This window comes from Pseudonaja textilis, chromosome 5 (genome assembly GCF_049901715.1).
Source record: "Pseudonaja textilis isolate UNSWEBS1 chromosome 5, rPseTex1.2, whole genome shotgun sequence".
NCBI lineage: Eukaryota > Metazoa > Chordata > Lepidosauria > Squamata > Elapidae > Pseudonaja > Pseudonaja textilis.
In genome coordinates, this window is record NC_141994.1 from 74,463,909 (window position 1) to 74,490,565 (window position 26,657).

Below are 26,657 nucleotides of genomic sequence, written 5' to 3' on the forward strand. Positions count from 1 at the left end.
GGAAGTAGGACTTAATTTGCTTGTGACTACGTAGGGATGTTAGGCAGATTCCTCGTTTCACTCCCACCCCAAATTCTGCCACAGCTGATATTCAAAGCTTGCCAGGAGAATAAACCGATTTCTTGGTTCCAGGCTACGGGGGTCTCGGCCTCTCCATCGAAGGTCCCAGCAAAGTGGACATCAATTGTGAAGACATGGAAGATGGCACCTGCAAAGTCACCTACTCGCCGACCGAGCCCGGAAATTACATCATCAACATTAAATTTGCCGATAAACACGTGCCAGGTATATCTCTTCGTCTGTCCCTGACTTCCTGAGACCGTAATTAAGCACGCGCTTAGTTCAAACAACTCTTGTTTCAGTTCAACACTGGGAATTACGTTCATTCCCAGCCCATAATGAGTCCCAAACAATCCCTCGAGATAAGCACCCACCTTTCTCTCCTTTGAATTGCTGCCAACAACTGAAATGTTAAATTAACTTTAAAAAAAAAAACCCAACCGAAGTACAATTTCCACACAGAGCTTCAAGGTTTAATTCGAACAGAGTGAATGACTTTGCTTCCTGCAAAGGTTTCTTCACCTTTGCCTGTTCTTTATACCTTATGGGAGGGGGAAATCACCTCCGAGCCTTATTACCGAATTGCCCTTTTTGTCTTAGTTGCTCTTTCATTCAGGCAGCTCTGTGCACACGCACACTGGGAACAGGCTCCCTTTATTCCTCTTCCTCACTGCTGTCAGATTCTGGAAGCTTCAGAATCAGCACCCAACTCCCAGATAGTCCCGGCCCCATCTGTATATTGGACACCGGACCCTCGTCCGAGTCCTCCCGTCCGAGACTCCCGGACTGGTCCTCGTTCTTCCCCACTGTCCGATTCCGGCGCCATCTGCACAGGCTGCCGGCGAACCACAGCAGGCTTTCTCCTCCAACCTGTGGGCGAATTTCAAGTTTCTAGCTCTCAAGTTGAGTGCTGGGTGAGAATTAGGCTGGTGTTTCTCCCACCTGGGGAAGAGGTGTGGACTTCCAGAACCCCCCAGGCTGCAGATGTCCTGCAGGGGCCAGCTGGGATGGATGTGCCAGGCTGTTGAGATAACCACTAGCCTCGCTGACCCTTTCAGGAAGCCCCTTCACTGTGAAGGTGACTGGAGAGGGACGGATGAAAGAGAGCATCACGCGCCGGCGCCAGGCGCCTTCTATCGCCACTGTGGGCAGCACCTGCGACCTGAACCTCAAGATCCCAGGTAAGGGGACTACTGGAAATGGAGGGGGCTCCAGAGGTTGCCCTTAAGTCAAGAGAGGCTGGCTGGATATTGGGGTTCTCCAGCCTGGAGGAAATCCTTTACAGGCCGGGCGGTCCAAGGTGGCCCACTCAAAAGTTATGTGCAGCCCCCATCTCTATGTCCCATTTTCTAACTGGCTTCATCCTCCTCCTCCTCCTCCTTCCTCTTCCTCCTCCACTTCCTCCACTTCTTCCCTTTTTCCTTCTTCCACCTCTTCCTCCTCCTTTTTCCTCCTCTTCCTTTTCTCCTTCCTCCTCCACTTCCTCCTTCCTCTTCCTCCTCATTGCTTCTGCCTCCTCTTCCTTTCTCCGTTCTCCTCCCCCTCCTTCCTCTTCCTCCTCTTTCCTTCTTCCTCCTCCCCCTTCCTCCTCTTTTCCTTGCTCTTTTTCTACCTCCTCCTTTCCCTCTCTCATCCTCCCCTCCTCCTTCTTCCTCCTTCTTCTCCTACTTCCTCCCCTCCTCCTTTTCTTTCTTTCTCTTTCTCATCCTCTTTCCCTCCCCTCCTTCCTTCCTCCTCTTCCTCTTTCTTCTTCCTCTTCCTTCTCCTTCCTCTTCCTCTCCTTCCTCCCCCTTCCCTTTCCTCCATCCTCTTCCTCCTTTCTTCTTCCTTCTCCTCTTCCTTCTTCTCTCCCTCCCCGCCTCCTCCTTCCCCCTCATGGCTGCTGGCGCAGGGAATTGGTTCCAGATGGTCTCAGCTCAGGAGCGCCTGACCCGCACTTTCACGCGCAGCAGCCACACCTACACACGCACCGAGCGGACGGAGATCAGCAAGACCCGCGGCGGGGAGACCAAGCGCGAGGTGCGGGTGGAAGAGTCCACGCAAGTGGGCGGGGACCCCTTCCACAACGTCTTCGGCGAGTTCCTCGGCCGCGAGAGCCTTGGCTCCTTTGGCAGCATCGCCCGGACCCAGGAGGGTGCGTGGGCCTTGCCGGTGTGCCGTGCACTCGCTTGCTTGTGCCCGTGGGCCTTGCCCCCAGCGGGGAGCACAGCGGTGTGTGAACTGCATGCCAGCCTCACTTGGGCAGGAAGAGAAGCTGAATGGGCATGGGGGCTTTCCCACTGGGGGGGGGCTATTTGAGGGGTGGGTCACAGCCACATGAGAAGAATCCCCTCACTGTGTCTTCTAGGTGGAGTTTTACCTGTCCATTCTGAGCAATGTTAGCTTGGCAAGTTTTAGCAGGGGGGGGGTGGGGGACTTCAACTCCCAGAAATCCTCACTTCAATTCCCAGAATTCTAGACTTCAGCTCCCAGAATTCCCAACTTCAACTCCCAGAATTCCAGACTTCAACTCCCAGAATTCCTCACTTCAATTCCCAGAATTCTAGACTTTAACTCCCAGAATTCCAGACTTCAATTCCCAGAAATCCTCACTTCAATTCCCAGAATTCTAGACTTCAGCTCCCAGAATTCCCAACTTCAACTCCTAGAACCCCCAACTTCAATGCCCAGAATTCCAGACTTCAACTCCCAGAATTCCCAACTTCAACTCCCAGAATTCCAGACTTCAATTCCCAGAATTCTAGACTTTAACTCCCAGAATTCCAGACTTCAATTCCCAGAATTCTAGACTTCAATTCCCAGAATTCCCAACTTCAACTCCCAGAATTCCAGACTTCACCTCCCAGAATTCCAGACTTCAATTCCCAGAATTCTAGACTTCAATTCCCAGAATTCCCAACTTCAACTCCCAGAATTCCAGACTTCCACTCCCAGAATTCCAGACTTCAATTCCCAGAATTCCCAACTTCATCTCCCAGGATTCCAGACTTCAGCCACCAGAATTCTAGACTTCAATTCCCAGAATTACAACTTCAATCCCCAGAATTCCCAACTTCAACTCCCAGAATTCCAGACTTCAACTCCCAGAATTCCTCACTTCAATTCCCAGAATTCTAGACTTTAACTCCCAGAATTCCAGACTTCAATTCCCAGAAATCCTCACTTCAATTCCCAGAATTCTAGACTTCAGCTCCCAGAATTCCCAACTTCAACTCCTAGAACCCCCAACTTCAATGCCCAGAATTCCAGACTTCAACTCCCAGAATTCCCAACTTCAACTCCCAGAATTCCAGACTTCAATTCCCAGAATTCTAGACTTTAACTCCCAGAATTCCAGACTTCAATTCCCAGAATTCTAGACTTCAATTCCCAGAATTCCCAACTTCAACTCCCAGAATTCCAGACTTCACCTCCCAGAATTCCAGACTTCAATTCCCAGAATTCTAGACTTCAATTCCCAGAATTCCCAACTTTAACTCCCAGAATTCCAGACTTCCACTCCCAGAATTCCAGACTTCAATTCCCAGAATTCCCAACTTCAACTCCCAGGATTCCAGACTTCAGCCACCAGAATTCTAGACTTCAATTCCCAGAATTACAACTTCAATCCCCAGAATTCCAGACTTCAATCCCCAGAATTCTAGACTTCAATTCCCAGAATTCCAGTCTTCAATTCCCAGAATTCTAGACTTCAAATCCCAGAATTCCCGACTTCAATTGCCAGAACCTGTCCATTCTGAGCAATGTTAGCATGGCGAGTTTCAGTGGGGTGGACTTCAATTCCCAGAATTCCAGACTTCCATTCCCAGAATTCCCTTCCGACTCTGTCATCTTGTATTTTGCATCTTCTATGCATGCTGCTTTTTGGAGTGCTGTGTTTTTACCTTTGGTCCAACCACGTCACTCTTAACTAAACATCGGCTAAAGACCAAAGATATTTCATCGGGGGGCGGAGGGGGGGGAATTCCTCTTGTTCGTGAGCGAATTCTACTAACGTTTGTATGCCTTTAATTTTGTGCTCCTGTGTGTTTTCGGCACTTGCGGGAAGCTATTTGATGTGTTATTTCAACATGGAATTAAGGACAGGTGTGGCAAAACTTGAAGGTACAAGAAACGAGCAAAAAAGTTCCCCCGATGTTGAAAAACAACAAAAACAAAGCTCTGAAGTCTTGGCCTTTTTGCGGCCTTCTTGAGGTGTTTTCTTTGTTTGAAAAGGGACAGCACGGCCACTTTCTCAAAGCCCTGGAGGGGTGGTTGCTGGGTGGGTGGAGCCATGGTGAGCAGGGCCTACCAGGACTTCCTGTTTCTGGCTTCCGGTGAGCCTCCAGACTCTGGGGAAGCCTCCGGACTCTGGGGAAGCCTCCGGACTCTGGGGAAGGCGAAAACGGCCTTCCCGGAAAAACCGGAAGTGGCAGAATTGGCCTATTTTTGGATTCCAGTGGGCTTCCAGAGCCCGGGGAAGGCTGTTTTCACCATCCCAAGGGTCCAGAGGCCCCCCCTGGGCCTCCCCTGGGCCTCTGGAGGCCCACTGGAAGCCAGAAATAGGCCTGTTTTGCCACTTCCAGTTTTTCCGGGAAGGCCGTTTTTCGCCCTCCCGAGGGTCCGGAGGCTTCCTTCGGGCCTCTGGGAGGGCGAAAACAGCCTCCCCTGGGCCTCTGGAGGCTTTCTGGAAGCCGGAAACAGGCCTGTTTCTAGACTTCTGGAAGGCCCGTTTTCCCCCCCACCCTGAAGCCTCCGCGCAGACCCTTACCTGCATCGGAAATGGGCCATGTGGAGACACCAGGGAGGGGATGGGTGGAGTGGGCAGGGCCAGCTGGTCAGTTCAACTAGCGGTTCGGCGGACCAGATGTAAATTTAGCCTCCGGTTCACCTGAACCAGCGCCGAACCGGGAGAATCTCACCCCCTGGTTAGGTTACACTCTGTGTATGCTCTAATCCAGGGGTCTCCAACCCCTGGGCTGGGTGGAGATTCCTGGCAGTGGAGGGGTGGTTGGGGCTGGGCCAGCCGGTCGGTTGAAATACCGGTTCGGTGAACCAGCTGTAACTTTAACAACCGGCTCATTCGAACCGGTCTGAACCGGTCCAATCCCACCCCTGCCAGCTTCCCCGTCTGACTCTCCTATGTGCCCCTTTTCTGTCCCTCGCAGGGGAGGCCGGCCTCCAGGCCATGACCGCCCAGGTGACGTCCCCCTCGGGAAAGATGGCCGAAGCGGAAATCATCGAGGGAGAAGACAGCGCCTACTCCGTGCGCTTCGTGCCTCAGGAGATGGGACCCCACACCGTCAACGTCAAATATCGGGGCCAGCACGTGCCCGGCAGCCCCTTCCAGTTCACTGTGGGGCCGTTGGGCGAAGGGGGCTCCCACAAAGTGCGGGCAGGAGGGCCCGGCCTGGAGAGGGGCGTGGCCAGCGTGCCAGGTAAGGCTGACATCGTCCTCTGTGCCCCGGCATGTCCAGGTGTGGCTTCGAACCCCCTTCATTTCCTCCCCACTGCCTTGAAGAACTCACCTGGCGGTTCGGAAAAAAGCCAGGAGGTCTGGTCTCAGCATTCTTGAGGACTACAGCATTCTTTTGGTTGGTTTGAATTAAGGGGCATGATTCAGGAGGCCAGGCTTGGGATCCCTTGGATCTCAGGAACGCTTGGAAGCTCGTGGCCAACCTGGTCTATCCCATTTGCCTTCAGAAATGGTGTAGGTAGGGTTTCCTTGTTTGGGCGGGGAGAGGGGGTTGGACTAGATGACCTACAAGATCCCTCCCAACTCTGTTAAAATCTATAAAGATCTCTGTTCTGGGATGCCCACCACAGGGGGCTCCGGAGGGAGTTTGAAAACACCCAAATGTAGAATGGAGGCCTTGCCCCCTTCCCCTTTTTCAGCACCTGTTGCAGGTAACAAAAGAGGCCGGCTTCTACTGCGTAGCTGCATCTGCCATCTTGACTTTTCTGACCCTCCATGGGTCGCCTCTGACGCACCTTCACGGGCCTCAGTGGCAGGAACAGAGATGCCCCGGCTGAACAGGGAGGATTGGTTTCACCCCGTTTCTTCCGCCCTCAAATGGGCTGGCAGGCAGTCAGATTAAAAGGTTCATTATTAGAGTGAATTAATTAACAGCCTTCTTTTCTGGTTGGGGAATTGACACCCGGCAACCTTCCTTCCTTCCTCCCTCCCCTTTTTTCCTCCCTCCCTTTCTCCTCCTTCCCTCTTTCTCCTTCCTTCCTCCATCCTCCCTCCCTCTTTCTCCTTCCTTCCTTCAATCTTCCCTCCTTCTTTCTCCTTTCTTCCTTCCATCCTCACTCCCTCTTTCTCCTTCCTTCTATCCTCACTCCCTCTCTCATCCTTCCCTCTTTTCCTTCCTTCCTTCCATCCTCCCTCCCTCTCCTTCGTTCCCTCCATCCTGCCTCCCTTTCTCCTTCCTTCCTTCCATCCTCCCTCCCTCTTTCTCCTTCCTTCCATCCTCCCTCCCTCTTTCTCCTTCCTTCCATCCTCACTCCCTCTCTCATCCTTCCCTCTTTTCCTTCCTTCCTTCCTTCCATCCTCCCTCCGTCTTTCTCCTTCCTTCCTTCCATCCTCCCTCGTCCTTCCCTCTTTTCCTTCCTTCTTTCCTCCCTCCCTCTGTCCCTCTCTTCTCCTTCCCTCTTTTCCGTCCTCCCTCCCTCCTTCCTCGCTCCCTCCCTCCTTGACTCTCTGTTGACACCCTGCTCTCTTCTCAGCTGAATTCAGCATTTGGACCCGGGAGGCTGGGGCCGGGGGTCTCTCCATTGCGGTGGAGGGCCCCAGCAAGGCCGAGATTGCTTTTGAGGACCGGAAAGACGGTTCCTGCGGAGTCTCGTACGTGGTCCAAGAACCAGGTAGATATTGGGCCGCATCGGGGTCAAGCCGGACAAAACCAACGCCGAGAATAATTGAAAAATAACGTCAAAATCAGGCTATCCAGAAAGCTCAGAGGCTCCTTCCCTCCTTCCTCTCTCCTCCGCTAGGCGACTACGAGGTCTCCATCAAATTCAACGATGAACACATCCCGGACAGTCCCTTTGTGGTCCCCGTGGCCTCGCTCTCGGACGATGCCCGGCGCCTGACCGTCACCAGCCTCCAGGTATCTGAAGGGAGGAGAATAGTGGTAGCCCAGAGCTGAACTGTGGGGGTCCTCGGTGCTCTCTGAGCTTGGTGGTTTTCTTGCAGACGTTTCGTGACCCTGTTAGGTAACTTCATCAGTGCTAGAAGAGAGAGTGGTTTGCGGTGAGGAGGAAGAAGAAGGGGGAGGAGAAAGGGAAGGGTTGGAAGAGAAGGGGGAAAGGACTAGAGGAGAAGGGGAAGAAGGAGGAAGAGTGATGGAGGAGGAGGAGGAGGGGAAAGAGAAAGAGAAGGAGAAAGGGAGAGGGGGGAGGGGGAGGAGAGCTGTGGGGTCCCCCCATCTTCAGCTGCCCCTACAGGGCAGCTATATCCCCCAGATCCGAATGGATCGGGGGAACCTTGGCGGCGAGCGCAGCAGGGATCGCGCAGTATCGCAAATCCCTGCCGCCGCCGAAACCTTGCAAACCGAAAGTCGACAGCTGTGTGTTCTTAATGGTCTTTGAGCTAGGTGGGTTTCTTGCAGACATCTCATGACCCAACTAGGAAACATCATCAATGCTAGAAGGGGTTTGTGGAAAGGAGGAACAGGAAGGGGAGGAGAAGGAGAAGGGATGGAAGAGAGAAGGAGAAGAAGGAGGGAAAGAAGGAGAGAAGAGGAAGGAGTAGTAGAGAAAAGAGCGATGGAGGAGAAGGAGAAAGAAAAAAAGAAGGAGAAAAGGAGGTGGAGAGGAAGCTCATACAATGGCGCAGCAGATTCACTTCACAAACGTCTCGCTTAGCAACAGAAACGTTGGATCTTAACTACGGTCATAAGTCGAGGACTACCTGTACCCAGGCAGGAAGCTGGGGAAGGTTGGGGCTTGGGACGTTGTGTGGATCTGACTCGGTGCCGTGTTCCTGCAGGAAACGGGTCTGAAGGTGAACCAGCCGGCTTCGTTCGCGGTGCAGCTTAATGGGGCTCGTGGCGTGATTGATGCCAAAGTCCACACGCCCTCCGGCCTGGTGGAAGAATGCTACGTCTCTGAGTTGGACAGCGGTGAGTGCCAACTTAGGGTGTGGGGGGGGGGGCAACGTTTTGGGGGGGCTCTGTGGTTTTTTCCGTGGACCGAGGGGGGACGTGGTTTCGCACGCCACCTCCATCCCATGGATGAAGCTTCGCTTGTGTTAGATTTTTGCAGCAGAAATTCAAATCCAGAAAAGCCCACCCAGATGCCTGATTCAGCAGGATTCATTAACTTCTTTATATACGTAATAATATTTGAAGTAAAGTTTACAATACCAAGAGTAGATTCTTCCAAGGTTGGTGAAGGTTACAAGCCAAACACAAGCAGCATCTTCAGAGCTGAGAGCACAGATAAACCAGGCCCCGTCTCTCTTTAAGTTTCAGCCCCCAATTCAGCTCCCATGGGCTGACCTTGTTACCCATGTCTCTGCCAGTTCATGAATATTCTCACAGCTTATTTGCGCGGCCTGGTTTCTGGCATGCCGTGGCCCCTGGCCGGTTACCGGACCGGGAATTGGAAACCTCTGTGTTACGGCATCGTTGCAAAGTGAGGCCGTCCAAATACGTTCCCTTCCCGCCATCTTCATCCATAACCCAAGTTATAATTCTGGGTTTTTTTTCCTCGTTTTTTTCATTAGCTTAGAACAGGGGTGTCAGACTCACGTGGGATCCGGCCCGCGGGGTGCTTAGGTCTGGCCCACACCCACCCTCTCCAGGCTCTGTTATTGCTGGCAGAGGGGCTAAAAAACGAAGCTAAAACTAAAACAAAAGGAGAAACGTTTCGCTCTCTTCCATCTGAGCATGCAGGGCAGGAAAGGAGCGAGGGAAATAGGAAAGACAAAGAGAAAGGAGGGAAGATGGGAAGAAAGCAAGGAAGGGGAAAGAGGGGAAGAGGGGAAGGAAGAAGAAAGGAGAAGGAAGGGGGAAGGGAAAAGAAGAAAGGGAAGGAAGGAAGGAAGGAGAAAGGAGAATGAAGAGGAAAGGAAAAGGCAAAGGAAGGAAGAAGAAAGGAGAAGGAAGGGGAAGGAAAAGAAGAAAAGGAAGGAGGGAAGGAAGGGAGGAGGAGGGAGGAGGGAGGAAGGAAGGAAGGAAGGAAGGAAGGAGAGAGGGAATGAAGAGGAAAGGAAAAAGCAAAGGAAGGAAGAAGAAAGGAGAATGAAGGGGAAGGAAAAGAAGAAAAGGAAATAAGGAAGGAAGGAAGGACGAAGGAAGGAGAAAGAATGAAGAGGAAAGGAAAAAGCAAAGGAAGGAAGAAGAAAGGAGAATGAAGGGAAGGGAAAGAAGAAAAGGAAGGAGGGAAGGAAGGAAGGAGGGAGGAAGGAAGGGAGGAAGGAAGGAAGGAAGAAGAAGAAGGAGAGAGGGAATGAAGAGGAAAGGAAAAAGCAAAGGAAGGAAGAAGAAAGGAGAAGAAGGGAAGAAAGAAAAAAGGAAATAAGGAAGGAAGGAAGGATGAAGGAAGGAGAAAGAATGAAGAGGAAAGGAAAAAGCAAAGGAAGGAAGAAGAAAGGAGAATGAAGGGAAGGGAAAAGAAGAAAAGAAATAAGGAAGGAAGGAAGGATGAAGGAAGGAGAAAGAATGAAGAGGAAAGGAAAAAGCAAAGGAAGGAAGAAGAAAGGAGAAGGAAGGAAGGGAAAAGAAGAAAAGGAAGGAAGGAAGGAGAAAGAATGAAGAGGAAAGGAAAAAGCAAAGGAAGGAAGAAGAAAGGAGAATGAAGGGGAAGGAAAAGAAGAAAAGGAAGGAGGGAAGGAAGGAAGGAAGAAGGGAGAGGGGAATGAAGAGGAAAGGAAAAGCAAAGGAAGGAAGAAGAAAGGAGAATGAAGGGAAGGGAAAAGAAGAAAAGGAAGGAAGGAAGGAGAAAGAATGAAGAGGAAAGGAAAAGCAAAGGAAGGAAGAAGAAAGGAGAATGAAGGGGAAGGGAAAAGAAGAAAAGGAAGGAGGGAAGGAAGGAAGGAAGAAGGAGAGAGGGGAATGAAGAGGAAAGGAAAAAGCAAAGGAAGGAAGAAGAAAGGAGAATGAAGGGGAAGGGAAAAGAAGAAAAGGAAGGAAGGAAGGAGAAAGAATGAAGAGGAAAGGAAAAAGCAAAGGAAGGAAGGAAGAGATTTGGACTGGAGGCACCTGACGGTGCCCAGATGTCCAGCCCAGCTCCTGGGCGATGCCAGGTGCCCACCCTCAAATTGGTGAGGGGGCTTTTAAAAACTATTTGCGTGGGGGAGGGGGAGGGGGCTCAGAGTGATTTGGGATATTGGGAGGTTTGGGGCTGAGGGGCTTGCATTGCCCAGCTTGACCTGTTGGATTTCTTCCCCAGACAAATACGCCATCCGCTTCATCCCTCACGAGAACGGCGTCCACTCCATCGACGTCCGGTTCAACGGGCGGCATGTGCCGGGCAGCCCCTTCAACATCCGCGTGGGGAGCAGAGCCAAGCGGAGACCCTGGGCTCGTCACGGCCTACGGCCCAGGCCTGGAGGGAGGAACCACAGGTAAGGCCCTGCCAGGTGAGTGGGGTGGGATGAGGGGGACAGGTAGGGGCTTCAGGGAGGCTCTGGAACAGGGAGAGCAGGCAGGTGGAGCATTGAATGCCAGGACCTCCCCAAGTTCCCTCTCTCTTCCCTCCTTCTCTCATTTCCCTCCCTCCTTCCTCCTCTCTCTCTCTCCCTAAATTCCTTCCTCCCACCCCCTCCCTCTCCTACTCCTCTCTTTTTCCTTCTTTCCTCTTTCCCTTCCTTTCTCTCTCCCCTCCCCCTTTCTTTCCTTCCCTCCCTCTCCTCCCTCTCCTCCCATCCACTCTCCTTCCCTCTCCTTTTTCCTTCTTTCCTCCTGTCCCTTCCTCCTATCCTCTCTTTCTCTTCCTTCCTCCTTCCTTTCTCCTTCCCCATCCTCCTTCTTCCCTCTTTTTCCTTCCTTCCTGCCCTCCCTTTTCTCCCTCTCTCCCTTCCTCCACCCCTCCTTTTTCTCTCCCTCCCTCTTCCTTCTTCCCCCTTTTCCTTCTTTCCTCCATTCCCCTCCTCCCTCCTCTTCCCCTTCCTTCCTTTCTCTTCCTTCTTCCCTCCCTCCCTTTTCCTCCCCCTCCCTCTGTCCCTCCCTTCTCTCCCTCCTCCCTCTCCTTCTTCTTCCTTTTTCCTTCTTTCCTCCCCCTCTTTCCCTTCCTTCCTTCCCTTCCTTCCTTCCTTCCTTCCTCTCCCCTCCTTCCTTTCCCCTCCCTCCCCTCCTTTTTCTCTCCTTTCCCTCCCTCCCTCCCCTTCTCTCCCTCCCTCCATCTCCCCTTCCCCTTTTTCCTTCTTTCCTCCCTCCTCTTCCCCTTCCTTCCTTTCTCTTCCTTCTTCCCTCCCTCCCTTTTCCTCTCCCTCTCTGTCCCTCCCTTCTCTCCCTCCCTCTCCTTCTTCTTCCTTTTTCCTTCTTTCCTCCCCTCCTCTTTCCTTCCTTCCTTCCTTCCTTCCTTCCTTCCTTCCTTCCTTCCTTCCTTCCTTCCTTCCTTCCCTCTCTTCCCCCTCCTTCCTTCCTTCCTTCCCCTCCCTCCTTTTCTCTTCTCCCTTTCCTCCTCCCTCCTCTCCCCTTCTCTCCCTCCCTCCTCTCCCCTTCCTTTTCCTTCTTTCCTCCTCCTTTCCTTCCTTCCTTCCTTCCTTCCTTCCTTCCTTCCTTCCTTCCTTCCTTCCTTCCTTCCTTCCTTCCTTCCTCTCTTCCCTCTCTTTCCTTTCCTTCCTTCCTCCTCCTTCTTTCTCTTCCCTTTCCTCCCTCCCTCCCTCTCCCTTCTCTCCTCCCTCCATCTCCTTCCCCTTTTCCTTCCTTCCTTCCTTCCCTTCCCCTTCCTTCCTTCCTTCCTTCCTTCCTTCCTTCCTTCCTTCCTTCCTTCCTTCCTTCCTTCCTTCCTTCCTTCCTTCCTTCCTTCCATTCTCTTCCCCCCTCCTTTCCTTTTCCTTCCTCCCTCTCCTCCTTCTTCCTCCCTCCCTCCGCATTGCTGCAACCCTTGTAAAATACAAGCCAGTTCCCAAAACGCCTGAACTTTGGATTTTGCCGTCACCGCCGTAAGTCAGTGGTCATAAATTGTCTTTTTTCAGTGTTTTATTTTTTCAACTGAGCAGTCGCTAAAGGAATGGTTTCTAAGTTGAGGGATATCTGAATGGTTGGCGTGCCTGGTGAAATCCTGCTGCGCCTTCCAAGGGGCTTGCTTGCTTTCAGCGACCAGGGCTTGGCACCAGCACCCCGAATTCTCCCCTAAAAGTCCATTGTGTGACCTTCCCCCGCCCCCCCAGAGCATCAAGAGGTTCTTCCGCTGCTTGTAAAATGGCCTCCTTGTGCGCATCAAGAGGCAATGCCACCCAGGGGTTTTTTCGGCAAGAGAGCCGGGCATCGTGCCAGTCCCGGCGCCAACAGAGACAGCCCTGGCTAACCCTCAACCTTTTTCTCCCCTTTTTTCCCCCCCTGGCAGGAGTCTCCTCCGAGTTCCTCGTGAAGACCCGAAACGCCGGTTCAGGGGCCCTCTCGGTCACCATCGACGGGCCCTCCAAGGTGCAGATGGACTGCCAGGAGTGTCCCGAGGGCCACAAGGTCACTTACATGCCCATGGCGCCTGGAAGCTACCTCATTTCCATCAAGTACGGGGGTCCCCAGCACATCGTCGGCAGCCCCTTCAAAGCCAAAGTCACGGGTGAGCGGAGTCATCAACTCGGAGGACGTTTCTGTTTTAGAGTTGCCGTTAACAAGGAGACGGATTTGACGGAGCAGCGCGGGAGTTTAAAACCGGAAGTGCATTCCCTTCTTAGCTTGCAAAGATTGTCACAAAGCGACTGGAATTTCTGCCCAGGGAAATCCCTCATTGGAGAACGTGATCGTTAACTCTCAGCTATGAAGGTGTTTTGGTTGGAGAATATGATTGAGGACACACCCAGAAGGTTGAGGGTGGGGGACAAACATGGTCATAGGGGACAGTGAATCGTGTGTCTCAGAGTCGGCTTCATACAGGTCATGCTGACATGTTCGCTCCTAATAAATCCTTTGGAGTTTTTGAAGTTTGGCTCGAGACTCACAATTTAATTAGGGCAACTGACGGAATCCTGACAGAAATCTCCCGGCTGGGGTTTCAGGGCCCTTGCGGGGACAACACCGACCCCTCTCAGATGACATTCCCATGACCCTCGTCTCAGTTCTGGAGGGTGGGGGGAAGATATTCAGTCCATGCCCAGAGGAATATGGCTGTGCATGTCTGGTCTTGGACACGGCCAGGTTGAGCCTCCGATAAATTACTTGAATATGTTTGACGGCCATTTTGGTCTAGCAGTTGGGACTCTAGGCTGGAAACCTGGAGAATGTGAGTTCCAGTTCTGAAAGGATGACTTTAGGTTAATCACCAGAGGACTGGGAGTTCTAGTTCTGCCTTAGGCATGAAAGCCAGCTAGGTGACTTTGGATCAATCACCAGGAGTTGGTGAGTTCTAGTTCTGCCTTCGTCATGAAAGCCGGCTGGGTGACTTTGGTCTAATCACCAGGTGACTGGAAGTTCTAGTTCTGCCTTAGGCATGAAAGCCAGCTAGGTGACTTTGGATCAATCACCAGGAGTTGGTGAGTTCTAGTTCTGCCTTCGTCATGAAAGCCGGCTGGGTGACTTTGGTCTAATCACCAGGTGACTGGAAGTTCTAGTTCTGCCTTAGGCATGAAAGCCAGCTAGGTGACTTTGGATCAATCACCAGGAGTTGGTGAGTTCTAGTTCCGCCTTCGTCATGAAAGCCGGCTGAGTGACTTTGGTCTAATCACCAGGTGACTGGAAGTTCTAGTTCTGCCTTAGGCATGAAAGCCAGCTAGGTGGCTTTGGATCAATCACCAGGAGATGGTGAGTTCTAGTTCTGCCTTCGTCATGAAAGCCGGCTGGGTGACTTTGGTCTAATCACCAGGTGACTGGAAGTTCTAGTTCTGCCTTAGGCATGAAAGCCAGCTAGGTGACTTTGGATCAATCACCAGGAGTTGGTGAGTTCTAGTTCCGCCTTCGTCATGAAAGCCGGCTGAGTGACTTTGGTCTAATCACCAGGTGACTGGAAGTTCTAGTTCTGCCTTAGGCATGAAAGCCAGCTAGGTGGCTTTGGATCAATCACCAGGAGATGGTGAGTTCTAGTTCTGCCTTCGTCATGAAAGCCGGCTGGGTGACTTTGGTCTAATCACCAGGTGACTGGAAGTTCTAGTTCTGCCTTAGGCATGAAAGCCAGCTAGGTGACTTTGGATCAATCACCAGGAGTTGGTGAGTTCTAGTTCCGCCTTCGTCATGAAAGCCGGCTGAGTGACTTTGGTCTAATCACCAGGTGACTGGAAGTTCTAGTTCTGCCTTAGGCATGAAAGCCAGCTAGGTGACTTTGGATCAATCACCAGGAGATGGTGAGTTCTAGTTCTGCCTTCGTCATGAAAGCCGGCTGGGTGACTTTGGTCTAATCACCAGGTGACTGGAAGTTCTAGTTCTGCCTTAGGCATGAAAGCCAGCTAGGTGACTTTGGATCAATCACCGGGAGATGGTGAGTTCTAGTTCCGCTTTCGTCATGAAAGCCGGCTGGGTGACTTTGGTTTAATCACCAGGTGACTGGAAGTTCTAGTTCTGCCTTAGGTTTGAAAGGCACCTGGGTGACTTTGGGCCAATCACCAGGAGACGGTGAGTTCTAGTCCCGCCTTAAGCCTGAAAGCCAGCTGGGTGATTTTAGGTCAGTCGCCAGGAGATGTGGGAATTCTAGTTCCACCTTAAGCATGAAAGCCACTGGGTGACTTCGGGCCAGTCCCTCAACTCTCTCTCTCAACCTTACCAACCTCACAAGGTTGCTGTTTACTGATGATCTGGGTACATTCCTGCAAGACACCCCCCCCCGTTTTCCAATAAACAGGAAATCAACAATGTTGATTAAGAACGTGTCCTGTCAAGGATTGTGATTTTATTGACTAAAAAGTCTGGTTCTTACGGTCGAGAAAACGGTTTCAGAAATAATCATTTGCCTCTTTTTGAAGGATATTAAAAAGTTCCCCTTGATTCTTAATCGAATGTCTGGTTTTAGGGTTAAGAAAAAGGTGAACATCTTTGGGGGTTATGCTGACCAATGCAAACACAAAACTGTTTCTGAATAATTATGGAATAATATTTAAAAGATCCCCTTGATTCTTAATCTAAGACTTAATCTAAGTCTGGTTTTAGGTTTGAGAAAAAGGTGAAATATTGGGGGGTTATGTGGACAAATGCAAACACAGAACTATTTCAGAATAATAATTTCTGAATGATGTTAAAAAGACTCCCTTTATTCTTAAACTAAGACTTAATCTAAGTCTGGTTTTAGGGTTAAGAAAAGAGTAAAATATTGGGGGATTATGTGGACAAATGCAAACACAGAACTGTTTCAGAACAATAATTTCTGAATGATATTAAAAAGATCCCCTCGATTCTTAATCTAAGACTTAATCTAAGTCTGATTTTAGGATCGAGAAAAAGGGACAATATTTTGGGGCTGGGCTGACAAATGCAAATACAAAACTGTTTTGGAATAATCATGGAATGATATTGAAGAGATTCTCAATCTAAGGAGCTGCCATCCAAGGGCAGATGTACAACTCACCTGTGGTCTCTCCACCTGTGAAGATGGCCCTGGGTGATGGTTCGCCCCCTTTTTTCTCTCTGCCCCCCCACCAGGTCCCCGCTTGTCCGGTGGCCACAGCCTCCACGAGACGTCCACGGTGCTGGTGGAGACGGTCACCAAGGCCACCTCCTCGGTGGGCGGCAGCTACAGTGCCCTGCCCAAGTTCTCCTCGGATGCCAGCAAGGTGGTCGCCCGTGGGCCCGGCTTAAGCAAGGCCTTCGTGGGCCAGAAGAACACCTTCACCGTGGACTGCAGCAAGGCAGGTGGGTATCCTGGCCAGTGGTGGGATTCAATTTTTTTTTTAATCCTGGTTCTGTGGGTGTGGCTTGGTGGGCGTGGTGTGGCTTGGTGGGCGTGGCAGGGGAAGGATATACTGCAAAATCCCCCTTTGCTCCTCACCCCACTGACCTGCTTTCCAGCTCCGTTCTCCTGTGCAGGGCAACCAAGGAGACCCAGCAGATCAGCTGTGGGGCGTGGCTTGGTGGGCGTAGCATTCTGTGGGCGTGGCAGGGAAAGGATATACTGCAAAATCCCCTATTCCCTCCCCACCCACTGACCTGCTTTCCAGTTCCGTTCTCCTGGGCAGAGCAACCAAAGAAGGCCCAGCCTATCAGCTGTGGGGCGTGGCTTGGTGGGCGTAGCATTCTGTGGGCGTGGCTTGGTGGGCGTGGCAGGGGAAGGATATACTGCAAAATCCCCTATTCCCTCCCCACCCACTGACCTGCTTTCCAGCTCCGTTCTCCTGTGCAGGGCAACCAAAGGAGGCCGAGCCAATCAGCTGTGGGCGTGGCTTGGTAGGCGTAGCATTCTGTGGGCGTGGCTTGGTGGGCGTGGCAGGGGAAGGATATACTGCAAAATCCCTATTCCCTCCCCACCCACAGACCTGCTTTCCAGCTCCGTTCTCCTGTGCAGGGCAACCAAAGGAGGCCGAGCCGATCAGCTGTGGGCGTGGCTTGGTGGGCGAGCATTCTGTGGGCGTGGCTTGGTGGGCGTGGCAGGGGAAGGATATACTGCAAAATCCCCTTCCCCCCCACCCCACTGACCTGCTTTCCAGCTCCGTTCTCCTGTGCAGGGCAACCAAAGGAGACCCAGCCGATCAGCTGTGGGGCGTGGCTTGGTAGGCGTAGCATTCTGTGGGCGTGGCTTGGTGGGCGTGGCAGGGGAAGGATATACTGCAAAATCCCCTTCCCTCCCCACCCCACTGACCTGCTTTCCAGCTCCGTTCTCCTGTGCAGGGCAACCAAAGGAGCCCCAGCCGATCAGCTGGGACTCAATGGGAGGCGGAGAAGAGAGATGGGGTTGGCGGGGCCAGTCAGAGGTGGGATTGGCCGGTCCTCCGAACGACTCAAGGTTTCCGCTATTGGTTCTCCAGAACTGGTCCAAACTGGCTGAATACCCACCTCTGACCCTGGTGCCAGGCAGGCTGGGAGGGGCCAAGGGGCTGGCTCCAAAGAGGCGGCAGTATATTGGTGTCTTCAGAACTTCACCCCCGGCTCCTAAAACCACTTTTTCAAGTAGTTTTCTAACATGCCATCGATTCGGGGAACATAAGTGGTGCTGCCGTCATTAGCACAGGTTGTCCTCGACGTAATGGCCACAACATTAATTACGTTGCACACTGGCTGAGCAAGTTTTGCCCCCGTGTCGCGACCTCCCCTGCCTCCGTTGTTAAGTGAATTCATGGCGGTGGATAAGCGAGCGACCCGGTCATAAAGGGAATTGGGCTTCTCCATTGACTTGGCTTGTCAGAAGGTCTCCAAAGGGGAATCGTGTGTGACTCAGACTTATGACAGTGCAACCATCATAAGTCTGAGTCAGATGCCAAACGTCTGATTTTTGGGGGTGTGAGACCCCCCTCCAAATTGGACTTTTTTTGGGGGGGGGTCGTAACTGTGCAAAGGTTGTAGCTGTGAAAAACGGTCGTAAGCCATTTTTCCCAGCACCATTGTCGCCTGAAATGGTCACTAAATGAACGGTTGTAAGTCAAGAACCACCTGTGTCGGAGGGCCAATTTGTCCGGAATGGCACAGGGCTTCCTGCCTGTGCATGGGGTGGGGATCGGCAACCGGTGGCTCTGGAGCCGCATGTGGCTCTTTGCGCCCTCTGAGGTGGCTCCCAGTTGGGTAATCCCACCACTGGCCGGCCTCATCCTTTGCCCCTCCCCTCCCAGTCACTCCTCACCTGGCCTGAGAAGGTAAAACACACAAAAAGAAATGAGAGAGAGAGGGAGGGAGGGAGGGAGGGAGAGAGAAGAGAGAGAAGGGGAGGAAGGAAAGAGAGGGGGGAAGAGAGGGGGAAATAGAGAGAGGGGGAAAGAGAGAATGAGAGAGAGAAGGGAGGGAGGGAAAGAGAGAGAGAGAATGAGAGAGAGGGGGCAGGGAAAGAGAAAGAGAGGGGGAAAGAGAGAATGAGAGAGAGAGAGGGAGGGAAATAGAGAGAGAGAGAATGAGAGAGAGAAGGGAAGAAAGAGAGGGAGGGAAAGAGAGGGGGAAATAGAGAGAGCAGGAAAGAGAGAATGAGAGAGGGGGAGGGAGGGAAATAGAGAGAATGAGAGAGTGGGGCAGGGAAGAGAGAAAGAGGAAGGGGGAAAGAGGGGAAAGGGAGGAAAGAGAGAGAGGGGGAAAGAGAGAATGAGAGAGAGGGAGGGAGGGAAAGAGAGAGAGAATGAGAGAGAGAAGGGAAGAAAGAGAGGGAGGGAAAGAGAGAGGGGGAAATAGAGAGAGCAGGAAAAAGAGAATGAGAGGGAGGGAGGGAAATAGAGAATGAGAGAGAGAAGGAAAGAAAGAAAGGGAGGGAAAGAGGGAGGGAAACAGAGAGGGGGAAAGAGAATGAGAGAGAGAGGGAGGGAAGGAAATAGAGAGAGAGAGAATGAGAGAGGGGGGGCAGGGAAAAAGAAAGAGAGGGGAGGGAAATAGAGAGAGGGGGAAAGAGAATGAGAGAGATGGAGGGAGGGAAATTGAGAGAGAGAGAATGAGAGAGAGAAGGAAAGAAAGAGAGGAAGGGAAAGAGAGAGAGAGAGGGAAAGAGAGACCCATTTCCCACAGAAAACACTGGGACCCACAAAACCTGGGTAGGTGTGATGGGGTGGGTGGATCATGTGACTGGGTGGGAGTGATGTCGACTTGGCCACGTCCACTCAGGTTTAGTGGCTCCCGGTGTTTTCTTTTCTGTGGGAAACAGGCAGGGGTGGGATTCTACCTTGTCAGACCGGTTCTGTAGAACCGGTTGTTACTATTCTGCCCAGTTCGGAGAATCGGCAAATCGCGCTACTGGTTGGCCCCGCTCCTCTCTGTGCACTCCTTACCTGGCATACGCGCCATCCAACTTGCCTGCGTTTGGCAAGTTGCTATTTTTCCTTTTTCCCCCCTTTCCCGACCATCAGCTGTTCTGCTGTGCCGGGAGACTTAGATTAGCTAGAAAGCAGGAAATATTTGGATTTTTTACTTTCTAGCTAATCTAAAAGCAGAGCCGAACCTTCCTTAGGGCTGAAGCTTCTATTTTTCACTGCAGACTCAGGTAGCAGATTGCAGAAAGATAGACCTCTGAATGAATCTGTGATTCTGTGAGCAACTCAATCTGCCTGACTGCTTTGCCTGATTTTGGGCAAAAGTTGTTCTTTTTTTTTTTTTAAATGAAAAATTAAATATTTACATACATGGTGCTTTGTGAGTTAACTTTGTGCGTTTGCTTGCAAGCAAATTTTATGCGACAGACTCAGGTAGCCAGTTGCAGATAGATAGATCTCTGAGTGAATTTTTTGATTCTGTGAGAAAACTCAACCTGCCTGCCTGCTTTGCTGGATTTTGGGTAAAAAAATGCTTTTATTTTAATAAAACAAAAATCAATATTTACCTAAATATTTATAATAATTGCATACAAGCCACGGCCAGCCAGTCACATGACCACTAAGCCACACCCACCAATTAGGCCACGCTCAACAGAACCGGTTGTTAAGACATTTGAATCCCACCCCTGGAACGGGTCCAAATGGTTCGTTGAGTGTTTAAGGTTGCAGACCTCTGGCATGGGGTGTGTGCGTGTGTGGGGGGTGGACTAGAAGATCTCTGAGGCACCTCTCTGACTCTGCCATTCTGTAACTCCCCGCAGGCACCAACATGTTGATGGTGGGCGTCCACGGGCCCAAGACCCCCTGCGACGAGGTCTACGTCAAGCACATGGGCAACCGGGTCTACAGCGTCACTTACACCGTCAAAGAGAAGGGCGATTACATCCTCATCGTGAAGTGGGGGGACGAAGGCGTGCCCGGGAGCCCCTACCAAGTCAGCGTGCCCTAGGAGTGGGGGGGGGGATGGAGCCCTCCCTACCCCTGCCTCCCACTCCCCTTGACCTCCCCCTGCCCAGAACTGTCATACCCTCGACCTGCTCACCCGCGACCAAGGCGGGGACGAGGGGACGAGACGCGACCGTCGGACATTCGCTTGGTTCGTTGAGTTGGACATTGGCGTTTTGAGGATTTCTCCAGGCACATCGTGGGGGGGAGGAGTGGGATGGGCGAGTGAGGGGGAAGAGGGGAGAAGGGGGAGGAGAGGGGGGCGGGATGGGATCGGGGGCCTTTGAACCCGGGAGGGTGCAGCGGGGAGCGAGGCCGGTCTAGGAAGAGGGAGAGGAAGGGAAGTCGTAGTAGGGATGGAGGATGCTCGCAAGATGTGGGCATCTTTGCCCCAGGAAGTTTCTCAACCACAACTGCGGGGGTGTGTGAAGGGGGCTAGTCCTCAGCGTGCCCTGAGGGTCCGGCTATATGACCTTGCCTAGCCTTTACTTGGGGAAAGTGACTTGGGTGACGTAGTAAGAAGAAGCAAAGGAGGAGCAGCTCCCAAACAAACTCCTGCCAAATTTGAGGCGGGGTGGGGGCGCAAGCGTGCCCTCTCCCTCCCTCAAGGAGTAGCCAGGGGCTGTTGAGTGAAGAGGGAAAAATAAGTGTGACTGTGGGTCCGTGAGAGGAGAACACACAACGCAGCCCACGGCCTTTTTTTTTTTTTTTTTTGAGGTGGGGGCGGGTAGCGCGTCCCGTTACACTTGTGGCCTGGGCTTCGGATTTGAATCCAGGACTTGCTGGCCTGAAAACAACAAGCAAAGGGCTCGAAACTTTTTAAAGGGGCCTCCTCTTTTGCCTCAAAGCCGCTGCTGGATCCAGGGCGGTGGTGAGGGGAAGGAGGTGGCTGCTTTAAAAAGGCACTTGGGAGAGGAGATCCCAAAACACAACTTCCAAGAATCAAATCCGAAGTAGAGGACAACTCTCTTTCCTGGGTTGTTCACCTGGCTGCGTTTCACTGTAAAGCGGGGTAGCTCATGCCAAAGATTTGTTTCCTTAAGAAAAGGAGGAAGGAGAAATCTGTGCTGCCCACAGGAAGGAGAAATCTCCCCTGCCCACCTGGGCCAAGATCTGTGTTCCCCTTTCCCCTGCATTTTTAATATATATATTAATATATATATATATATATATATATATATATATATTAAAAATGCAGGGGAAAGGGGAACACAGATCTTGGCCCAGGTGGGCAGGGGAGGGGCCTTCTCTCTCTCTCTCTCTCTCTCTCTTTTAAAAGTGTTTTGAGGTTGTGTGTGATCACTGGGGCTGGGATGGCGTTACCACTAGTAGCTGTGGCCAAGTCCGAGCAGCGACCTTGCACCCAACCGACCTGCCCCTCCGCAATAAAGTTTACTTGCTTTTAAAAAAAAAATCAGCGTCGTGGTTTTTGCTTTACTGTTGGATTTCTTTTTTTGGGGGAGGAGCGGGAGGAAAATAAAGACCTCACCCAATTCAGCCCCCTCCTTTCCCAAACATTGTGGGTGGGTTGGTATTTATCACTGATGTTGTTACCTAGTTGGGTCATGAAACGTCTCAGGAAAATAACCAAACTCAAAAAGAGCACCAAGGGCTGCCTCCTCCTCTTTAGCAAAACACATTCCTCTTTAGCACGGATGTTGTTACCTAGTTGGGTCATGAAACGTCTGCAAGAAAAGTACTGAGCTCAGAGATCATCCAGGATCTCACGGTCCTTCACCACTTCCTCCTCCTCTTCCTCATCACCACAACCATCCCACAAATCTCCTCCCTTCCAGCACTGCTGATGTTATCAAGTTGGGTCATGCAACGTCTGCAAGAAAACTAGCATCATCAACAACAATAATTTTCTTCCTCTTCCTTTCCTCCGCCTCCTCCCCTTTCTTCCTCCTCTTCTTCCTCTTCCTCTTCCTTTTCTTCTCCTCCTTTCCTCCTGCTCCTCCTTCCCTTCCCTCCTCTTCTGTTTCCTCCTCCTCTTCTTCCTCTTCTTTTCTTCTTCCTGCTCCTCCTCCTCATTTATTCATTTTTATTTATTTCCTGCTCCTGCTCCTTCCTTTCCTCCTCCTCCCTCCCTTCTTCCTCCTCCTCCTCCTCATCTTCTCCTTCTCCAATCTTTGCAAGATAATTAATGGGGAGGGAAAAAAAAGGCATCCGCGGAACCCGTATGTCCACGTCCACACGTGCATCTTCACTTTCCTATCTCTATACTTCCGACGACTTCATCGGTGCTTTCCAACAACGCATGCGTCGATACAAGGACGCATTGCCCCTTCTTTTCATATCTCTATGCTTCAGATGATTACCGAGGAGGCGTCATTTGAACAACGCATGCGCCGAAGCAGGAAGGCGGCCGTTTGATCACTCCGCATGCGCATCTCGGCGCATTATAAGCTCGCTACGGCGCCTGCGCGGCGAAACAGCTGATATTTTTTTTTTTGCTTGCTGTTTCGCCGTCCTTGGAGCGATCATGGCCGGTCGCGGGAAGCTGATCGCCGTGCTGGGCGACGAAGACACGGTGACCGGGTTTCTGCTGGGCGGCGTGGGCGAGCTGGACAAGCACCGGCGCCCGAACTTCCTGGTGGTGGAGAAAGAAACGGCGCTGGCCGAGATCGAGGAAGCCTTTCGGTAAGGAGGGAGGGGGGCGAAGGAGAGGGAAGAGCCGAGAGGCGGTTGCCCGGGAAACAGCAAGGGAAAGACCATTACTGTTGGAAAATGGGGGGCGCTGCATTTGGGAAGCGACCATTGTCTGTCATGGGGGAAAGTTGGGATGAAACCAAGCCAATGTAAAGCGGACAGGGCGGAAGAGACCACCTCTTCGGCGGGGGTGTCTAAAAAAAAGGCCAAACCATTCCAGGTGTGTGTAGGGGGAGCAATTACATTTAATGGGGGTTATTTTAAATGGGGAAAAGAGAAGGTACTAAATTGGGGAGTGGGGGAAGGAATTGGGAAGAAAGAATGGATTGAAGTTGCGCAGCCACCTCTCTGAAATAGCACAGGGTCCCTCGTTTGAGCAGGGGGTTGGGCTAGATGACCTCCAAGGTTCCTTCCAACTCTTATTCTGCAGGTCTAAATGCTTTTAATCCGAGAGGGATTCTATGCAGAAATACCCCCCTTTTAAATTTCCTCCTGTTGGGTTTCCAAGCTGATCGTGTGGCGGAAAAGATCCTGTATTCATTCGCCTCTTGCAAACTTGAGAAGGGGTGGGAATTGGGCCAATGTTTGCCCACAAACAACCCCGACTTTGCAAAGTCTGGGTTTGGCTGGTCTTTACCGGTCTTGGTATCCTTGGCAAGGATCTTCCCACTGTCACTGGTGACCTTGAGGGAGGAGGAGAACTCAAAAGTGGGCAGGATTCGATCTTGGAGCCAGCCCGGTGAGTAATTTTCTTCCACAGAAGAAAAAAATGTTTCCCCCATTTGGGGAATTCCTCGCTGGGTCTTCGGATGAACTTGGTGAGCTCGTTGATTCGGCTACGAGTACAGAAACAATTGCATCCGTTTTTTTTCTCAATGCCTGTCACTTTAAGATGGGCGGACTACAACTCCCAGGATACCCCAGCCAGCACAGCACAGCTGGCTGGGGAATCCTGGGAGTTGAAGTCCGCCCATCTTAAAGTGTCTGTGGGGTTGAGAAACACTGAATTGGAGGGTGGAACCTTCTTCCACCGGAAATTGTGTGGACTCGGAAGTTGCTTCCCAGAATAATTTTGATGGCGTCGGCTTTCCGTAGAGAAAGTCTGCCTTTGGTTCGTTTGCAATCTTTTCAGTTATTACTATTAATTTCCATACTCTGGACGGGTGGTCCTCAACTTACAGTTGTAGCAGGTGCAGCCCCAAGGAGCTAATGGAGCCCCAGTAGTAACCCCAGTAGTAGATGGATCCCCAGTAGTAAAGGGAGCCCCAGTAGTAGACCCAGTAGTAGATGGAGACCCAGTAGTAACTCCAGTAGTGGAGGGAGTCTCAGTAGTAGCAGGGAGAGCCCCAAGGAGCTGATGGAGTAGCCCCAGTAAAAGGAGTCCCAATTGTAGCTCCAGTAATAGATGGAACTGCAGTAGGAGCCGCAGTAGTAGGGGGATCCCCAGTAGTAGCCCCAGTAGTAAAGGGAGTCCCAACAGTAGCGCTAATAGCAGAGGGAGAGAAAGACCCTGTAGTAGCAGGTGGAGCCCTAAGGAGCTGGTGGAGTCCCAGTAGTAGATGGAACCCCAGTAGTAGCCCCAGTAATAGACGTAGCTCCAGTAGTAGAGGGAGTCCAGTAGTTGCCCTAGTAGTAGCAGGTGGAGCCCCAAAGAGCTGGTGGAGCCCCTGTAGGAACCCCCAGAGTAGGGGGAACCCCCGTAGTAGCAGGTGGCGCCCCCAAGAGCTGACCCCTCGCGTCCTCTCCTCCCCGCAGGAGCTTCCTGGCCCGCGAGGACATCGGCATCGTCCTCATCAACCAGTTCATCGCGGAGATGATCCGCCACGTCATTGACGCCCACAACAAGTCCCTGCCGGCCGTGCTGGAGATCCCCTCCAAGGAGCACCCTTACGACGCCTCCAAGGACTCCATCCTACGCCGTGCCCGGGGCATGTTCACCGCCGAAGACTTGCGATAGGTCCGGCCAGGAGACTCCCACACACCCCCTGCCCCTCCCCGCCAACTTCCTCCCTGGGCTGGTAGTCCGAGCTTCTTGACCCGTTCCTCTCCAAGCATCGCCTTGTGGTCCCTCAACCTCCTGCTCCTGGTCGTGTGGAGGGAGAACGTGTCTTCCCTGGAGACATCGTCTCCTTTGGTCTTTGTGAGCGTCCCAAGGCTACTCCTCACCCTCACGGGAGCCGGGAACCCAGAAGAACCGTAGTTCTAAGCGTGGCTGGATGGGGAATTCTGGGAGTTGAAGTCCACAGGTCTAAGGAACCGCGGTTGAGCGTGAAGTTCCACCATTCAGGGTTTCTCCACGACTTGGAGACCTGTAGACCTCAATGCTGGTGGCTTGGTGCCCACTTCCCCTTCATCTGGGGGACTCCCGGGGAGAAGGCCCTCATCTTCTCCACGGGGCCCAGTCTGGGTTCCCCCATCGTCTCGGGGGGTCACTGTCGGCCTGGTTGCCTTCCCATCTTCCTGCTTTGATCCTGGTTCTTCGTGACCAGTTATGGTCCTCACCGCAGATCTAGAGATACTTTGGCCCAAGTCCCCTGCTGCTTCTCCCTGTCCTCCTCCTCCTCCTCCTCCTCCTCCCTGCTCTTTGAACCCTTTCCATGAGGATGGACCCCCCCAAAAATTGGGTTTGACATTAAGATGGGGGATATCCTGGTTTGATGCCTGCCAGAAGTTGATTTGTCTGTCTGTCTACAGTGCAGTAGCCCAACCATCTCCCTCCCTGAGGAATTTCAACCCAAATGAAAAAAATTCCCTCAATTTTTGGCCTTCCTTCCTTCCTTCTCCTTCCGATGGCCCAGATGTCCCCCTTGACCGTCGGTTGGCCAGGACGGAAGTTCTCCTCCGACGAACCATTTGGGGTCTTCTTCAGCCTGATGCTTGGCTGCTTTGAAGGTGTGTGTGGACTTCAACTCCCAGAATTCCTCAGCCAGCAGCGTTCTAAGCACGGCAGGCTGGGGAATTCTGGGAGTTGGTCCCTAGGTCTTCGAATGGCCAAGGTGGAAGGTCCACCAACCAACTCAGGATTTTAGCCACTTTAAGAGGCGGGGACTTCAACTCCCAGAATTCCCTAGACAGCAGGGTTCTAAACAAGGCCAACCGGGGATTCTGGGAGTTGTAGTCCACAAGTCTTAAAAGTGGCCAAATGGAGAAATCCTGGCCTACCGGCTTCCCACAGCCCATCTGGGAGGGGAGGATATTTGGGGTCTAGACACCCCCCTGCCTCCAAACTGGGAGACCCTGAACCCCTTTTCTCCCCCATCCTGCCCACGAAGTGATTATCTAACATTAATTGCAGTTTCTGGTGTCTGGGAAGCATCCTTGTCTGTTCAAACCAAAACCCCCCACTGGATGGAAGGAGATAATAAAACGAATCTCTGTTTGATCTCGGTCTGTTGGAATGCTTAACCTGGGCGAGGTGGGAGGCGATTCAGACGTACCGGGGCTCGGTTTCTCCATCTGCGTGGCTGTTTCCGGCTCGGTGAGATATTTTCAGCCCCTGCTCGGAGGGGGGCGGGGGTGTCCTTCCTTTCTTTGCCATCTCTCTCTCTCTCTCTCTCTCTCTCTCTCTCTCTCTCCCCCCACGGGAAGTTGACGAGGCCGATCCTTGGCACGGGCCTTGCGAGTCGCTTCTGGTGCAGAAAGGGCCACATCGAAGCGTTTGGGGATGATGGTTTGCTTGTGGTCCACGGTGATCTTGAGGGACAAAAGCAGCTCAGGCGGAAAAGCATGGAGGCCGTTTTCTTCATTCGTTCAATCCGTCAGCTGCCTGGGTCACTCAGAGGGATCTGGGTGAAGGGTTTCTCGCTTGCTTTTTCTTTTCTTTCTTTTCTTTTCTTATTTGTTTTCTTTCCCTTCCCTTTCTTTTTCTTCTAATGCTAAGAAAGTAAGCATGAAAATTCTAGTTTTTGTTTAGAAGTCTTTCCTTCCTTTCCTTCCTTCATTCTGTCTAATCCTTCCTTCCATCTAATCCTTCCTTCCTTCCTTCCTT

The 26,657-nt window shown here is 52.0% G+C and overlaps 2 protein-coding genes across 2 annotated transcripts in view; both read left to right on the forward strand.

The window, feature by feature from the left end:
* The window catches only part of FLNC (filamin C), a 108,638-nt gene extending 88,478 nt beyond the window's left edge, over positions 1 to 20,160 (forward strand). Inside the window, 12 exon segments of the mRNA XM_087935400.1 lie at positions 133 to 285; positions 1,119 to 1,241; positions 1,952 to 2,194; positions 5,208 to 5,477; positions 6,769 to 6,906; positions 7,036 to 7,151; positions 8,033 to 8,165; positions 10,438 to 10,552; positions 10,554 to 10,612; positions 12,559 to 12,777; positions 15,780 to 15,989; positions 19,834 to 20,160. Of these exon segments, the coding sequence (XP_087791526.1) occupies positions 133 to 285; positions 1,119 to 1,241; positions 1,952 to 2,194; positions 5,208 to 5,477; positions 6,769 to 6,906; positions 7,036 to 7,151; positions 8,033 to 8,165; positions 10,438 to 10,552; positions 10,554 to 10,612; positions 12,559 to 12,777; positions 15,780 to 15,989; positions 19,834 to 20,021 (1,967 nt within the window). The 3' untranslated portion in view covers positions 20,022 to 20,160.
* A 2,252-nt stretch (positions 20,161 to 22,412) lies between these two features.
* On the forward strand, positions 22,413 to 26,051 carry ATP6V1F (ATPase H+ transporting V1 subunit F). The gene is made up of 2 exons (XM_087935401.1): positions 22,413 to 22,660; positions 24,425 to 26,051. Exons 1-2 carry the CDS (start codon positions 22,503 to 22,505, stop codon positions 24,624 to 24,626), a joined length of 360 nt encoding a protein of 119 aa, XP_087791527.1. The 5' UTR covers positions 22,413 to 22,502; the 3' UTR covers positions 24,627 to 26,051.
* The last annotated feature ends 606 nt before the right edge of the window (positions 26,052 to 26,657 follow it).

What these genes read in the sequence shown, in the direction of transcription:
- ATP6V1F (XM_087935401.1), top strand. Translation starts at nt 22,503, where the DNA reads ATGGCCGGTCGCGGGAAGCTGATCGCCGTGCTGGGCGACGAAGACACG. An exon ending in GAGATCGAGGAAGCCTTTCG is followed by an intron (nt 22,661 to 24,424) that starts GTAAGGAGGGAG and finishes TCCTCCCCGCAG; the next exon opens with GAGCTTCCTGGCCCGCGAGG.